This window comes from Strongylocentrotus purpuratus, unplaced genomic scaffold (genome assembly GCF_000002235.5).
Source record: "Strongylocentrotus purpuratus isolate Spur 01 unplaced genomic scaffold, Spur_5.0 spur5_scaffold_20, whole genome shotgun sequence".
Lineage (NCBI taxonomy): Eukaryota > Metazoa > Echinodermata > Echinoidea > Camarodonta > Strongylocentrotidae > Strongylocentrotus > Strongylocentrotus purpuratus.
The window spans coordinates 43,249,192-43,267,050 of NW_022145606.1; the positions used below are offsets into that span (position 1 = coordinate 43,249,192).

The 17,859-nt window shown below is 36.6% G+C and overlaps 1 protein-coding gene across 1 annotated transcript; it reads left to right on the top strand.

The window, feature by feature from the left end:
• Positions 1-382: 382 nt before the first annotated feature.
• LOC105443831 lies at positions 383-13,637 on the top strand. The gene is made up of 8 exons (XM_030992600.1): positions 383-465; positions 3,844-3,969; positions 5,009-5,125; positions 6,846-6,905; positions 8,973-9,137; positions 10,825-11,010; positions 12,058-12,085; positions 13,320-13,637. The coding sequence occupies exons 2-8, from the start codon at positions 3,874-3,876 to the stop codon at positions 13,505-13,507; spliced, it is 840 nt and encodes a 279-aa protein (XP_030848460.1). The 5' UTR covers positions 383-465; positions 3,844-3,873; the 3' UTR covers positions 13,508-13,637.
• The last annotated feature ends 4,222 nt before the right edge of the window (positions 13,638-17,859 follow it).

The window sequence follows — 17,859 nt, forward strand, 5'->3', positions numbered from 1 at the left end:
TCTTAATTTAAGCGAGGTAAAGAAAACAACAAATATAATAATTTACATTGTACATAAATAACATAAATAAAAGTGGAAGAATTACACCAGGCAAGTTAGAACCCTCGATCCCCCCTGCCCAAACAAATATTCAAATTCAATTTTGTGGCTTATAATCCAAACGTGTACTTTCATTAGGATAGCGGAAGTAACTAATGGGGGATGCAAGGTTGGTGTGCGGCTAGGGACCAAAACAAAAATACCGAAAAGTCACGACCAAAAAACAAAAACAAAATCACAAGGATTCGGGGTTAAGGGGAACAAAAGATTAAGTGCGCCACCAACGTTGTGCCTTTACTTACGGTACGCCCACGTCGAGGGCGTTCGTTGAGAAACATTTCGTTATAAAGAGAGCACAGCAATATCTTTCTCTCTTCAATCGCTGATAAACAGTCCTCGAACAAGGATCGGAGAGCTTTTTTTTTGGTAAGTGAATAATAATCTCTTTCTTTTGAACATGATCGAAAAGACGAAAAGTTACTTTCGTAATGTAACCAAATTAATTCGAGCGCATTTGTGAAGCGCCTCGTTACGAATGACTTCATTCACCTTTTACGAATAAGTGTATCACGGTAGTTATAATTCAAAGTGCATACGTAATTCGTTGGTAGGTAAGAAAACATAATGGCTTGCCCTAGCTAACAATACGTGATATATGCAATTGGCATACTGGATTTTGAAATACAACTACAACTATACGTAACAGGTGAATGCAATAATTCGTATCGAGGCACTTAAGTATAGATTTGGTTTAATACATTACCCCCAAAATGGCTCATTCTGATGTACATGTTCATGACATATTGCAATGGGCGCACAATACACGTACGTATTGAATTGATTTATCTTGAATATACATGTACAATAAGCAATTGTCGTAATGCAATACAATGTAAAGCATACATCTTTGTTTAGCGCCTTAAATTATTTCACTCACCTGTTTACGAATAATTGGATTTCAATAGTCGATATACGAATTACATACATTACGTGTTGTTTGATAGGACCAGTCATAATGTTTGTCCTACCTAGCAACAATCAATCTATGGAATTCGCATTCTGACTGCTGAAATACAATTATTAGTATCAAGTGAAGGGAATGAATTTTGTATCATGGCAGTTTTCACAGATTTGTGCATTTAATATGATTATGTTACGAAAAGGTCTATTTGGAATTTATCTTGTTCTTGAGTTGTTTTCTCGAAATTCTTTGCGATAGTGCTTTTTGTTTCAGTAGCAGGGAAGAGGGATGCGGATTAGGAGAAGGGAGGTAAACAAGAAGGTAAGGAAGAAAAGGGGAAGAAGAGGAAGAAGAATAGGGGAAGGAAAAGAAAATGTGGGGGAAGAAACAGACAGAAGAGAAGAAAGAGGAGAAGGAGAAGGAGAAGAAAGAAAAGAAGAAGGGGAAGAAGAAAGTGCAGAAAAAAAGGAGGAACGAGACAGAAGAAGAACTATTAGAAGAAGGAAAAAGAACAATCGGTGGCGTGGGAACATGGCCATTGTTATTGTCAAATCGACATAATTATGTTAATAATCACTTAACTAAACACGTGTCAGGAGCTAGGATAGTGAATCAAATTACAGTTGTCCGCAGGCAGCAAAACCCCGAGTAATCTTAAACAAAAGGAAACATACATTCCCCCTAAAATGAATGAATTACTTCAGGCAAAATTTCGGCCTATTTCAATAGAAAATGGAATTTTACTTTTCCCCCTTTTGGAATTGTGCCTGATGGAATTTTATTCAGTTATGAGGCTTTGCTATAACAAAGGCCAGGGGGTGCTTTACAAACATCCTATGTCAAATTTTGGAGAGCCATTTGTAGCCTTAAAATGAAATATTTTCAAAAGTGAAAATTCAAGTATTTTATACTTGTTATCAATTCCACATAAATAACATAAAATCTCCTTGATAATAGAAAATATGAATAATTTAAATCAAAATGTTATCCTTTTTAAAATATCTTTTACAAAATATTTTCATAGATGCTAACGGCTTTCCATAATTTTTAAGTCCAACTTCAAGTTAGCATCTTTGTGAAACACCCCAAGAATAAATAACTTTGATGTTATCATGATAACCAGTATAATTAGCATGATGAGATTAAAAGTCTACAACAAGCCGGCTGTCTAATTATAGCTCTGATGCAAGGTTAAAAAGGCTGAAGTAGTTGTTCAGTAGTTGCTGAGCAAATTTTTGTCAACGAGGTAAAGAAAAAATCAATAACATAATCATGATAATTCAATATAAGTTTGTTTTGAGCTCTTGTAGTGCGTGGAATAATAAGACCAAATTAAAGTCCGTTTTTAAATTGATAAAACTGTACGGCATATTTACGCGCCCAAAATATCAAAGTTAGAATAACATGGATTCTGTTTCTAATCATTAACTCTGGATAGGAAACAAGAACTCAATTAAACCTGGCCGAATAATTTTGACCTCTTAAGAAAAAAAATGACACCACAGTTGATTTCAATACTAGTCAAATGAACTAAAATTTAGTCAAATTGTTTCGGGTTCAAATGATTGAATGGCTGTTCTATCTGTTTATGTAAACACAACGAATTGGCTGTTACAAAAGTGTAATATCAGACGTATGACGAACCCCACACTACGCTTCTCGTTGAATATTAAAATTAATCAATCTTCTAAAATTGACTTTTGGACCTTGATAACAATAGTTTATTTACCGTGGGTGAGGGGCGCATGGTTTAAAACAATAACGTACACTGGTGTTCAGGAATTCGGAATTTTTTCTTCTTATTTTTCTTCTGATGGGTAAAGTTTATGTATTCTCACAACTTAATTGATTAATAAAGTTATACAATGACAGAGAGATAAAGAGAAAAGGGAGAGGGCGGAGGGTAACAATGCATAGACATGCCTCTTATAATCATGGAATATTCAATTATGATGGGAACGTGTGTCATTTTGTTCAAATTTGAAAATGATGAAGTAATCGTAGCTCAGTCAAATAGCTGTACTGGGGGAGGGGGTCTTCACAAAGACTAAGAACGTCTTTAAGTTGAACTTAGCTATGGCAGGCTTTTCATGCCACGAATTCCTCTAACCATTCCTGGCATTGGTTTCTCAAGGGACGTACAAATCATGGTAACAAATCTACAGAATTTACCTTTTTTGATAGTTCATTATTGAAGGAAAAATTATTATCTAAAGATCATAACTGAGAGACGAATGGTGAGTAAGACCAGTGGCATGAATGGCCTGCCATAGTTCAGTCCAACTTAACGTCGATCTTAGTCTTTTTGAAACACCCCCTGGAATGGTTGGTGAGTCTAGTAACTGCAAACTAATTTGAATGATCGTGAAGAATCTGCTGAACTGATTTTCATTTTAGGACAACAGTCACACCGGAGAGACCGAACACAAAATTATTAAATGGTCGTGAATACGTCGGCTTTTAGTCGGAGTGGAGTCGGCGTGAAGTCGGCTTGGTGTCGTGACTCATATCACAGCCGAACCGACTAGACAGACCACAAACCGACAACTTGACAGACCAAAAAACAAAAACAAAAACAGGGGGAATAATTTGTGTAATACCTTATTCCGAATTGTCGCGAATTGTCGACAATTTTATGCTGATACCCCTCCCCCCCCCCCCCGCTGATTCGCCGGCTGATTCTCCGCTAAATACTTTCTCATGAATTGAGCCCCCGCCCTCGCCGCCGGCTGGATCCGCCCCTGGTTTACACTCCCTTTAACCTTTAATCTATATAATGGTAGGTAAAGATTTTGAGATTTGTGTTATGCATTATACTTATACAATTTTTTGTTCTTCTTCAGATGATTGGTACACTTTAAAGTAACTGCAGAATGATGACCTCTGACACGATACCCATGACGTCGCACATGCACGGCTATCCTCATGAAGAGGCATGTCAACAATCCCCCTATCTTACACAATTGAAGGTAGGTTCGACGCACTTTTCAAATGAGCGTGGTGGTTACGTGTTAGAGTGGTTAACACACTACATTTGCCAATCTCCACCCAGGTATTAAATGGGTACCCGGTAGGATGCGAAAGTTAATGTGGTTGGATTAGCAAGTGGCGCTTGTTAAATGGCGACTGGCTGGAGTGCTCCCCAGGAAGTGGAACATGTGCATACATTGTGTTTCGGGTAAGCCTGAATCCGATGACCGGGTTAATAATATGTGCTGCGCCTAGAAACAAAGTATTATGCGCACTATAAATGTTAGCTTTTAAAGGGGTCGGAATGACCGCATGCGTGTTACCAAAATGTCCGGTAAAGGGGTTCTTTTCACGCACCAAAGTCTGGCTCGTAGTACACAAAATTGACTTTACACACCGGACTTAGGGGGTGTTTTCAAAAGGAGGGAACACGCATATGCGTACCCTAAATAACACTGAGTGGGGGAGGGGCGGGCTCTTTTTCCAAGGGCTCGAATCACAGCCGGGCACTAACGTCGTGTGGCAAGACATTAATCCACATTTGACGCTCTCCACCCAGGTTTTAAATGGGTACCTGGCAATTGCCTGGGGAAATATTAATTGCCGGCTCCTCATGCAGAACAGCTCTGCTGCTAATGAGCCTTCCCTGCATAAAATAATGATTGAAACTTTTGTCATTATCATTGTTGTTGTTGTTGTTGTTATTTTAATTTAGAATATTTTTCGATAATAATTAAGAATTATTGTTAATAAAAGTATTATTGTTAGTTTCATTTATTATCCTTATTTTAATCAGCAAGTGAGGCCTAATTTTAGACTCGCTCACTAACTGAAAACTAACCAGTGCAATCAGGAAACTAATCTGTTATTAGTTTCTTACTTGTACATTTTTAAAGACTTCACACAGTTAGGGGATAAAAGTAAAACAGCGGTACCAGCAAACTTTCATTGCTCTTGACTTTGAACATTTCAACAAAAAAACATGAAGAAATCCTCGTTAAATATTGTTTGTAAGCATTTGATTTAATTTCAATTTAGGGGACAGCCATCATACAGCTGATAGGAGGATGTTTCCTAGTTACCATGGGTACATTGGCCATCGTCATGTTGGCCTTTTGGTCCTACTTTGGTGCAGCCATCTGGAGCGGAATACTGGTAACATTCTATTGAGTATCGTTCAGGGGCCCGTTTCACAAAGCCTTTTTTCAATGACAAGTGACAAATATCAGTGACATATCTGCTGATAACCAATCAGAAGCAAGGATTTCAGTAGCTTATTACAAAAACTGTCATTTGTCACTGATGACAGGTTTTGTGAAACGCCACCCATGAGATTTCATGTTATTGATTCATGTTATTCAGTCTTCTTTAAAAACATAGGGTAGCCCTATTTAGTGCCCCAAGGCCTGCTTTATAAGGGGGCATGTACCAAGTAGATGTATACAATTTAAACATAGCATGAAAAAAAAAAATAAGTACATACAATATGGCATATACAGGAGGCGCGATGTCTCAGTGGTAGAGCGGAGGTTTCATAACTTAGAGGTCCCGGATTCGAAACCAAGTCGATGCGCAAGTTCCTATTGGTAAGGCGTTAATCCCCATTTTTGCCAAGCCCCTCGGAGATGACTTAAAGCCGAATGTCCCCTGGTTGCTTACTTACAAGCATACACATGCTTTCTTATCAATCAGGTAAAACTAACTAACAATCAAACAAACTACAGATTGGTCAACCATCTTTTTACTATTTGATGCGGATTTATTTATGAACAATAACCCATGATAACCTATAATAGATTGTAAACCTAACTTCCGACTCACCATTTTGGTCTTATACCAGCCAATACGTGAACTGTGATATATATATGGGGAGAGAGAGAGTGTAAATATGTTTCTCCATCACTTGTATATACATATACATGTATATATATCAGTTATTTATATTGGCTTTTATTGTCAGATATACAAATGATACATTCGAATGTGCTTTGAAATTATCCCTCGTTCTGAATTTAATGATGGCCCATACCGGTAATTATCGTAATATCTTATGCAAAGCATGTCGATGGATACAGAATACCGATACATTCTAATACAGTGCGTCCCAGAAAAAACGAAACCGAGAAGTATCGATGTTCTATCATAACTTAATCATAACCATAATTAATGAATGATACATATTTGGAAAGCTTAGAGTCTCCTCTTTCAGTTGATGCTACTCACGTGATGCATATTTCACGCATGAGTGATTAAAAGCAATTTGAAGGAAGGAAACTAAAAAGACATTTGGCGGGCGGTATCTGAATTTCGAAGAAAAATTCATATTTCTAGAAAGTTGAGTTTCTGCCCTTTCATATGACACCTCAATCAGGAAAAATGAGCCAGCAATGACAAGGTTCTGTTTGTTTAAAGTAGTGCTTGTATTTCCATAATTTTATTAAACGAATTCGTTTTCACTGGCAGCCTGCCGTATCAATAAACGAAATTAACAAAAGACTTAACTCCGTTTCGTTGACAATCAGCCGTAGACGAGTGTCTTCATGCATGGCTGATTGTCAACGAAACGGAGTTAAGTCTTTTGTCAAATCTGCTTTTTGCTACGGCAGGCACCCAGTGAAACGAATATATATCATTCATTAATTATGGTTGTGATTAAGTTATGATAAAACATCGATACTTCTCGGTTTCGTTTTTTTCTGGGACGCACTGTATAATGGTATTTGAAAGGCGGCCAATTGGACTTTAAATCGAATGCTTCAGTTCAGGCGTTCGTTCATAAGGTTTTCAAAAGCATATTGGATGATATTATACGATTCAATTCACATTTACCATCTATTATTAGTAATATCTATGTTTGCTTGTACTCACATCTCAGGTATTCGGTGTAATTGGAGTAGTTGGGATGTCGGCAGCTTCTACCGGAAACAAATGTTTGGTAACCACTCTTTAAATCTCATGCACAGTTTTGGTAGCGAAAATAGGAATTGGAAAGAAACGTGTTGAAATGTATAGTGTCGCGCTGCTCTCCTTGCATTAAAGCCCCACTGCACTACTTATAACTTATTGCGCCCTGTATTTAGCACACAATACCTAATCGGTGACTATTGATCCCCCATGATCCTATTTTGCTTATGTTAATTGAGAGCTGATTTGATGAGATAACAACCTGTAAATGACCATGCAGGAAGGTTCTTATTCCCCCTGGCCAAAATAGTGCAGAGGGGCTTTAATATAATTTATGTACGTGAACATTTGGTATTCTGTCCATGATTTCAAGTGAATTATAGAATAAATATTTGCAAGAATGGCTAGATAACGGTTACACACTCCCCTGCGCTATAGGACATTATTGCACTCTGATAGCTCCCCGCACGAAAAGTGTAAGCGCTTCCCCTGGTGAGGGCGTGGGTGTAGCACGCAGCGCAGATCCATCTATACACAGCGTTTGGCCAACTTGGTTTCACTGGGTCACAGCATGGCGTATATTTTTTTGTTTTGTGCTTGCCTAACAAAGCAGTAGTCGCCAAGGTGTGTCCAACTCGAACGGGGTTGGCCGAACTCTGTGTATAAATGGCCTTGCTGCAGCGTATACTCACAGTCCCTATAGGTTTTACATCTTACACACATGTAGTGTAGGTTGCCGTTGGTGGAATATACGTTCAAGGCTGGGTATCTTAATTACCTCTAATTTGTAAATCTTTTCATTTGTGGAGAACACTTTCACGGCATCTGCTAGTATGTTAAATGTATCATATAAAATCAAAGAAATCTAACGAAAAGTTTTTGAAGGTTAACGGAGACGGGCATGATGCCTGCCTGACCCGATAATGTCACTTCATGTACACAGGTCTTTACAACGGTTTACGGTGTTAAAGATGAACTTCTATTTTGCACATTTTCAAGAACAGTTTACACAATAATATGAACCCTCTTTTGCACAACAAGAAGATCTTAAAGTTTTAACCCTTTGTGGCTTATTAGGTTAAAGAAAAAAAATATATGTTTGCAAAGACATGCACAAATACCTTATTCACATCTAAAATCGTTATATATGTCCCATCTGTGTGGAATTTCTCACTCTTTCAATCTTGATAATAATGATAATAATAATAACGATAGTAATAATAATCATAACAATAATACTAGTAATAGTCACATTTGTATAATAGCGCCTCATATTAAATTTCTAAGCGCTTTACATTGAAATTAATATTACCCGGTCAATGGATTGAGTTGTTAATCCGCGCATGATAGTGCACATGCCCCGCTCCCTGGGGAGTATTCCCCCAGGCGCCATTTTACAAGCTTACACATGCCTATCCAACCACATTGCGTAAATGAGTCTGATGACTGGGGGTAATAATATGTATAAAGCGCTCAGAGATGGTATTCCGTATTAAAGATACAGTCGAGTTCTGGTCATGCGATTGCATTGTGAAAGAAACGTTGTGGAATAGATCAGAAAAGGTTGATCATCTAGGCTAGCATAGATGACCTGCAAGGTTCTGGAATCATCAAAATGATAAGAAATTTGGCCCAGTCTTGGTAGAGTTACAAGCACTGTACACAGAAAGATGTGTACGGGACTATACACGAACATGTGGCATACAAATCCGTCCCGATTTTTATGATGTTACATGCCATATTTAAAATATTAAGGGATTTGAAGAGTCATGCTTTTTAGGGAACACTTTGTATCTGATGTTCTTCCACACTTGCATAATACAATGATAACGCTCACAATTTGTTTTCCACTTCTTCCCAGAACTCAATCTTCTCTTTAAGCGTTATATAAATCCAGGGCCCTGTGTCAACAAACCTGTTATCAATCAATAACAACAAATTAAAACAAATGCTAAATTCATATGGCAAATCAGCCGATCAAGGGCCACGATTTAAATAGCTTATAACAGTTATTGTAACTTGTTATTGAAAAGTTTTATGAAACAGGACCCAGATTTGTTATGATATACGATGTATTTGTGTAACGATTTCATCCCAGATCCGGACCTATCTCGGCTTGTCCATTGTTGGCTGCCTTGCGGGGTTAACACTCTGTGCAATGCATATCTTTGCTGCCATTTCTGAGGACAGTAATAGCGATGATTACTGGGGATGCCAGCCCGGCAAAATATTTTCCTGGATTTTCAACTGCGCTAAATCACAGGTAATCAAGAAGGTTATTAATCAAAAATATATAACCCACTACCCTAGGATTATCGTAGTCCGCAAGCACAAACCCTGGTCAGTCGTACAAGTGAGTCTGCACTATAAGACTACCTTATGCCATGCACTGAGCTGCTCCTGACACAGGATTGACACAACCATTTTGTTGTTGTTAGTGTTGTTGTTGTTTTGGTTTATAGGCGTTTGTCATTCAGAAGTGAATATTTACGCCAGGAGGTAGCTGGGCTAGGCTTTTCTCAAGGCACAATGATATTTTGATAAAGTGTCAAATTAGGGTCTGTTCTTGCAGACTAGGATTATCGTACGCTAACCTTACCGATTGAGCCAATGATAAACCTAACCATGAGACGACAGGGATTGATAGTCTGTTTAGAAGATTAGTTTCAAATTATATTGAACTCATTGCTTTTTGTAGAATTATATTATGACAAATTGAAATCAATTTTATCTTGGAACATTTGTATTCTTGTTCCTGGGATATTTGAGGACATTTTCAACAATTTTTTTTATCATTAGGCCTTGATACAGACAACGCCGGTGCATTATATGCATCCTCCAACTTCTTGCACTCTTAAATGTGCATATTTAAAGGAACTTGGTAACATTGTTCAGATGAGAGAAAGTGGTGCTGAGGTAGTGACGTCAATGCTAGATGTACAATTAAAGATAATCTGAAAATTTGAGTGAAAACGGACCATTATTAATGGTACAAATTGGGAAAAACTGATCTGATCAATTACTTAATTCTCCCAACTATATTATTACCATTAAATAACATTTTAGGTAAATGTAAATCGTCACAATGCAATAAATTGGCTCTATATACCATTCCAGACATGTGTTGAAAGACTTTGAATAGCCTGGTTTATGTCTTTTTTTCATGGAAAAACGGTTGGGAAAATTCAAAAATGGTTGGGAGAATTTACTGTTAATCACTGTTAGAGGGTGTTGCACAGTGACGCCTTCAAAGAAAACCAAATATATATATAGTTGTGGTCTGATAATTTTCCAGGATTTGTTTGCATGTCAGAGGGTTAGTACAGTAGAAGGAATATAATAAGTAAAATTTTATACAAAAATTACTCAATTTTTTCATCAACCTTTAACAATGTTACCGAGTCACTTTAAAACGTTTTTCAGATATACTGCACTTTAAAAGGAGCAGATCAGCACCCTCGCTAATTGCACCCTTATTTCTTAGTGTGTATGGGATTGTTCTTACAAGAACCGTTTAAGATAGAAAGACAAAGAGAGAAACTATACCAATCATAAAAGATAACGATTGTATCATAACTTAGCATAATTTCCTAGATTTTGCAATTCAAAAAAGGGATCTGGTTTTCGGGTTCCACAAACTTTCGTGAATAACAATCCCTACCTCCCGAAAGGTTTGATTTAACGTTTTTGAAATACACCTCATATCGCCAAAGCTTACCGAAAATCTATGAATAAACCATATTACTAGATAAATAATCCCAAGAGTTCGTAACAAAATGGTAGCGATCAACACTTCGTCCTTGTATGTCATATGTTCACAAATGTACATGTAAAAACATAAGCTATATACCTCAAGGAAAATCTTTGAATTAAATATGATTAATTTGCATTTAATTTACACGACCTAACCAACCATTCTACTCTAAATCGATATTTATGTAAACGTATAGGCCGCGAGGCAGGTGGTTGACGTCCTCATAGCGACTATTGCGTTGGTCCTCTCAATTTCATGCATCGTCTCGGCATCGTTTGGGTGCGCTGCTTCTTGCAAGGGGTGTGCCAGCTGCTGTAAGAGATGTGGCTGCGAAGAGGAAGGTTGCTGTCAAGGCTGTGCTTTACCGCCTGAGCCTGCCAAGGTATGTCATAACGTATGTCTTCATCAGCTCGAGATTTCCAAATATCCTGATATTTCAACTATCCTGATCGTCAATTATCCAGTTAATTTGCGTCTTCATCAGCCCGAAGTTGCAATTAGCGGGATATTTGGTCGAGACAATCGTTTATTCCGCATATTGAAATCAATATGATTAATCTGGTCTTCAATCAAGCCCTGTAATATACAACAAATATAAACAAATATGAATTACAAACAAGGACCCTTTTACAAATCAACAAGAATTTCGAGGGCATCTTACCCCTATAACCCCCTCTAAATAAAGACAACAAATGACCCTAAGCATACACATTTCCCTGTGTCTTATGAGACATACAATATAGTGAGTAGCTCTGTGGCCTAGTTATGTATATATTTCGTTCCAATTTTTTCCGGGGGAGGGGCATATACCCCTTTTAAGCCTTGTCCAGGATATGACGCTGCTATAACAGAAGGGACCTCCGGAACAGCAGATATAATACCGATGAAGCTCTTAAATTAGGAGATATCGTTACTATCAAAACGCATCGTTCAGATATGACGAGATAATCCGTTTTTTTAAGTGATGTAATAAAATAAAAAGTGTTAGGCCTACCGAATTAGTTTTTCTGAATATTGTATTGGCCTCTTTCGTCAATATGCAACATATATAAACTTGAATAACCATAAAGTTGGAATCAATTTTCTTACTTCTGTTCATGAAACGATTAGAAACATACGGATTACCCTTGATAGTTTATTCCTCTTCACAGAACTTTATTGATCAATCTCTATGACTCTTCGTAGATTGATTGATCAATAAACAGCAACAAAAGTTCTGAGAAGCTATTTTACACTTCATCTATCGAGAACGATCTGTATTGTCACAAACATTTCATAAAAAGAAGTAAAGTAAAACATTTCAACTTTATGAGCAACAGTGTACATTACAAATGTCCATTTCTTCGGATTTCGCTTGGTTAAAATGTTTTGTTCAAATGAAATTTGACATATCGAACGATTAACCTTTTTTTCCCTGGTACTTTTTCAGCCCCAAAGAACATCATGGAACAAGGAAGGTATGTGTTATAAGCTACTGTTATATGCTACTGTTATAGGCTACTGAGATTTCATTCACCGCTGTTCGACATTATGTTAGGACTTTGATAATAGCTAGATAATAGCTACATTTAATAAAACATTTTCGTAATATAATCAAATTTAATGCAAACAAATTTTGTTAAATAGGAAGTTAACCCTACTATTAAATTGGATTTAATTTAAACAGAAAAAAATGGAGAAACAATTCGGTGAAAGTTTGTGAAAAATCGGACAACAAATAAGAAAGTTATGATTCTTTCAAAATCGTGAGAATCGTGGAATCTTTGAGACTAATTGGCAAAGCGGTCGTCATCCCCTCACAATTCACCACTAATCTGAATGACAGAATGACCCAAAATCTCAATTTCTCTCAATGAAATATGAATAGTAAACCTATCCTATATGGGGTTACATGGAAGAACATTATATCAACGATTTATGATCCCAAATAGAGCTCAAGACGCGCCTGCAAAACACTGACCCTGCATGGTCTATAGGTGCGCTAAGGCGATAAAAGCATTCAAGAACATATTCGTACCAGATCCCCATTTGGAACACTCGGGCAAACATGGGAAAAACAGATCAAAGTCACATCAAAGAACATTTCGTGCTGCGGCGGGATTCGAACCCCGAACAATGTAATCTATTACCACGACACGTCTGATAATTATCTGATGGTATTATAAAAACATCTTTAACACGTTTATTTTAGTGAACACATATTGAAGGTCCTGAATTGCAAATTGTTCCTTGTTTGATAGAGATGTCAGCTCAACCTATTTTCTGTACTTTGGTATATGCAGCCATTATCTAGTAAATTCGCATTGTATTTAAGATTTGCTATGCCAAAGGATAACATTATATCTTTCGCTCGAATTAATGATGATACAGTTTCAAAACTATAAAAACTTGGTTTGTACAGTTAGCCAACAAAGTCAAAATATTTCCCTCTTTGCCAATCTTTTCAAATATTAACTACATAGTTTTTCTCTCATTTTAAAACGATCGCAAAGGCTTAAAAAAACGTTAACCTAAGGCCGTTTCAATAGTCATGACTGTTCCTCAACTATTCATGAATTGAAATATATACAAAAAGAGAAATCTGAACGTAACTTATATCAGTTAATGTTCTTGAAATTACCTTTGAGTTATTTTTTTTTTCATCTGTGAGATTTGTTTTTCTTTCCTTTGTGCACTTTTATGACTTCCAAGTTCATCAACAAGCCAGAATCCAACAAGGCCACTCCCCCTCCATGACACCGGCGCCTTTATCCACCAATCAGGAAGCAGCGTCTTACATCGTGACGACTGCAGTCGATCAGGCCCCACCTCCATCCCAACCAGTTCTAGGAAACGCCCAGCTTTCACCCGTCGAGCAACCACATGACGCGAAGAATTAATAGAATACAGACACGCCCCCTTCCACCGCCACACGGTGCATGGAGTGGGAATTATAATGTAACAAGTTGCAATAGACATTGTAGACCAGGGGGGTGTTTCACAAAGATCCTCAGTTGAACTTATCTCTAAGTTGGACTTAACAGTTATGGAAAGCCGTTAGCATCTATGAAAATATTTTGTTAAAGTTATTTTAAATGGCATAAAATGTTGATTCAAATCAATCATATTTTCTATTTTCTATTTCCAAGGAGATTCCATGTTCTTCACGTGGAGTTTATAAAAAGACTAAAATACTTGAATTCTCACTTTTGAATATATTTTATTTTAAGGCTACAAATGGTTTTCCATAATTTTGAAGTCCAACTTAGAGTTAGGTTCGACTTAGGATCATTGTGAAGCACCCCCAGGGCCCGGTTTCATGAAAGTTGTTATTAAATATAAACGCTACGATTATATGACAAATTATTTGTCAGTTTTATGAATCGATCTATTTTGCATTACTATTATGACGATGAAATAATTGTTACATATATAATTTATATATACATTGTGTTTCATATTTTACTGTTGAGAAGGAAATAAATGTTAATAAATACAAATACTAGTGAACAGAAGCTCATAATTTACATGCTACTTAAGATTCAGATGTAGATTCAAGTTCAGATTCATCATAGTTATATAATCTTAGCTTCCCCTGGTAATAAGGCCTTATTATTATTGTTATTTTACTTGTAGTAGTATCACTATTCAATTTGTATTGCTATGTTTTTTTCTTTTTCTATTACTATTACTTTAACTATAAATTACCATAAGAGAGAAAGAAGAGGGAGGGGGTGGTGGGGGGGGGGGGGGGGTGGGAGGGAGGGAGGGGTAGAAGAAATCTATGCGCAATACTTATTATGATGTTATTATATCTGTGTAATTATTTTATTTATTTGGACGCCTGAATCAAAAAGCTAACATAAGCTTCCTACAGGTGCTCCCTTTTCCTTCTACTCATTTTCACAGTTTGTTTAAATTGATTTAACATAATGCTCATGATTTGTATATCTTAAACTGTCTGTACTTAATCACATGTACATATTTGTTCGCTTTTTAACGGAAATAAAGTCTTTTGAACTCGTATTACCATTACTATTAATATTAATATTACTATTACTAATAATACTATTACTATAACAAAGCTATAAATATTAGTATTACTTTAAACGTTACTATTAGTATTACTATTGCTATCTAAAATACTATTACGATTACTGTTACTATTACAATTTATTTTACTATTTACGTTTACTACTTTTACTGTAATTACTGTTTTGTTATCGTAACTGAACGTGAACACGACGAGATGAGAAGATATTGCGAAAGCCTAAAATATTGATTTTTCACACTATGTAAAAGGTCTAGCTGGCTATTTTGTAGGATTTATATCAAAATAAATTAAAAATTTACTTTGTAATACATTCCCCGCCCAAAATGATGAATTGTATATATATTCCAAAAATATTTGATGCATGATAATAAACGATACTGTAAAGAAAAGTACAAGAAATCTTCTTCCCGCTATACCTTAAACACCTAGACTACTGTCAAAATCGTTGTCTATTCTTGACAATATGCATGATAATGTAGAGGAGCGACGAATGGGTTTAATATGTGTGTGCGTGTGCGTGCCTGTGTATGTGAGGGACCACGTGTCCGCACGAGTCATTTCATTTAAGTCCATTTATTTAACACTTTGATATAACGCATGGACATCGGAACAAAGAAAAACATCAAATTCCAAAAGCAACTAGAAAATAGACATTAATTGCAACAGTAACTTAATATAAAGTTTAACATTTTTGAGCAAAAATCGATCAGAAATAGGAATTCGTATGACTTGGTGAAGTTCTTTAATTGAAAGTCCATAATTTTATGAAGCAAATTCGTTTTCCCTGGCTTCCTGCCGTAGCAACAAACAACAAACTCCGTCTTCTATGTTGCTACGGCAGACAGCCAGTGGAATGCATTCGTTTAATAAAATTATCAAAATGCAAGCATTACTTTTAACAAATACAACTTTGTTAATCCTGGCTCATTCTTCTTCATTAAGGTGTCCCATGAAGGGGCAAAAAATGAACTTGCTGAAAATGTAATTTTCTCTTTGAAACTTAGATACCGTTTGCCAAATGACTTTTTGGTACTCTTTCTTCAAATTGTTTTAAATCACTCATGCGTGAAATATGCATCACATGAGTTGCATCAAATGAAAGAGGAGGATCTAAGCTTTACAACTATGTGTCATGAATTAATTATAATTTAGTTATGATAAAACACCAATCTTTCTTGGTTTTGTTTTATCTGGGACGCACTATATATAGGGTGACGTTTAATTGATTTTTTAAAAGGGAATTTATTTCTATTTTTATAGTACAGGATGATAAGGAGGGGAGCTCGCAAGATGCTTCACTAAATTACCAATTTTTGTTTGATTGATGGCACCTTCAAAATTTCAAAACTTTCTTATTTGTAATCAGTTTTATGCTCAAACTTTCACTGAACTGTTTCTCTCTCATTTTCCTGTTTCTTTCAAAACCAATTTAATATCAGGGTGGACTACCCCTTTAAACGTATTGTATCCCTTTTGCAGCCAACATCGAATGATGTAGAAATTTGCAGGAATTATGAATATGTCACGTATGTCCTATCTGTTAAATTTAAACGTTAGCAGTGTCCTAGTATTCAAATTATGCAAGGAAATCCGTTTACTTTCTAGACTTTACTGCCAGACACTATTAAGTGACTGACTGGCTTTTTTCTTCTTTGGGTCATAGAAGGTCGTATTCATGGAAAGAAGAAGAGGGGAAGACCTCGTAAAGGCTTTCTAGCCGATGTAATTACAGAATGTGGAGCAACAGGGTATGAAATGCTGAAACGGATGGCTCAAGACCGAGGAACTTGGAGAGACACTTGATATAAACTTTTGATTGGGTAACTGAACCTGTCATAAACTGACAGATCACTATTGATGATGAATCACATACATAAAATAAGCTGCAAAGGGTGCATAAGCATTTGTCTACATCAATAACCCACTTCTTGTAATGACCAAAATTAAACTGATTGAATCTTTGCGCAGCCCAAAATGTACGATCATTCGATACAAGAGTCTGAAAATCAGACTATATAATTAAACGACCGCGATCTCTACATCCGATTCGACAACTAAAGGTCGTTATTTTCCAACAAAAGGACATTTCCAAGCCCTTTTGTTTTGAGGGAAGTTACATTTTATTGTTATCTTTCAAATGCCGTTGGACTTTAACCCTTTTAATTTCGTGGCCTGCACTGGGTGTACTACACCAGGGAGGTGAGTAGTCCCACCATCCTGATTACACCTAAAGGTATAGGGCCTACGTTTATTCGAATGTTAAAGAAACAAGTTTAAGGGGGAGGGGGAGGAGAAAAAAATAGGGATCATTAGTCGGACGATTCGATATTCCGAAAATGAAACTGCATGTTCTTTTTTATCACTTTTCGGTATGGGAAACGGGGGATTCGACTATGAAAGGGGACCCCCCCCCCTCCCCTCCCCACTCACCCCACTCACCCCATTGCACCGCCACATCAAATAAACTCGTTGCAAGGTGCGCGGTTTTCAATGATTACAGATCGAAGGGTCATACATGTATACGAGAACTATAGCCTGTAATCACGATATTCAATATCAGCTACTGAATACACACACCGTCACACACGTTCATTTACCGTCTTGCAGACTACAGCAACGCTCTGGCAACGCTCACCGTGAGTTCTATAAACAGTAAGTACGATTGCTTTTATATTATTTCATTTTGTTGCGAAAAGACAAGGAGGAGAAGAAAAGGAACATAAAAAACGGAAAATGAGAACAAGACGAAAAGAAGAAGATGTAAAGAGAGAGGATAAAGAAGAAGAAGTAGAAGAAAGAAATAAGAAGGAGAAGTAGTAGAACAAGAAGAAGCAGGAGAAAAAGAAGAAGAAGTAGAAGAAGAAAAATAACAATGATAATGATAATAAGAAGAAGAAGAAGACGTAGAAGAAGTAGTAGTAGACGAAAAAGCAGAACGGCTAGGAGAAGAAGAAGAAAGAGAAGAGGAGGAAGATGGTCGACGACGATGAAGAAGTAGAAACAATTTAAGAGTAATGGAAGAATAAAGAAGAAAGAGAAGAAGAAGACGTAGAAAAAAGAAAAGAAGAGGAAGAAGTAGTATAGTATACTAATGTAAACACATAGGCTATTGCTTCTTTTCACAAACCATGATGAAACAATGAAGTCGGTATTGATACAAAATAATGACGACAGTGTAGTCAGGGGCGTCGCCAAAGG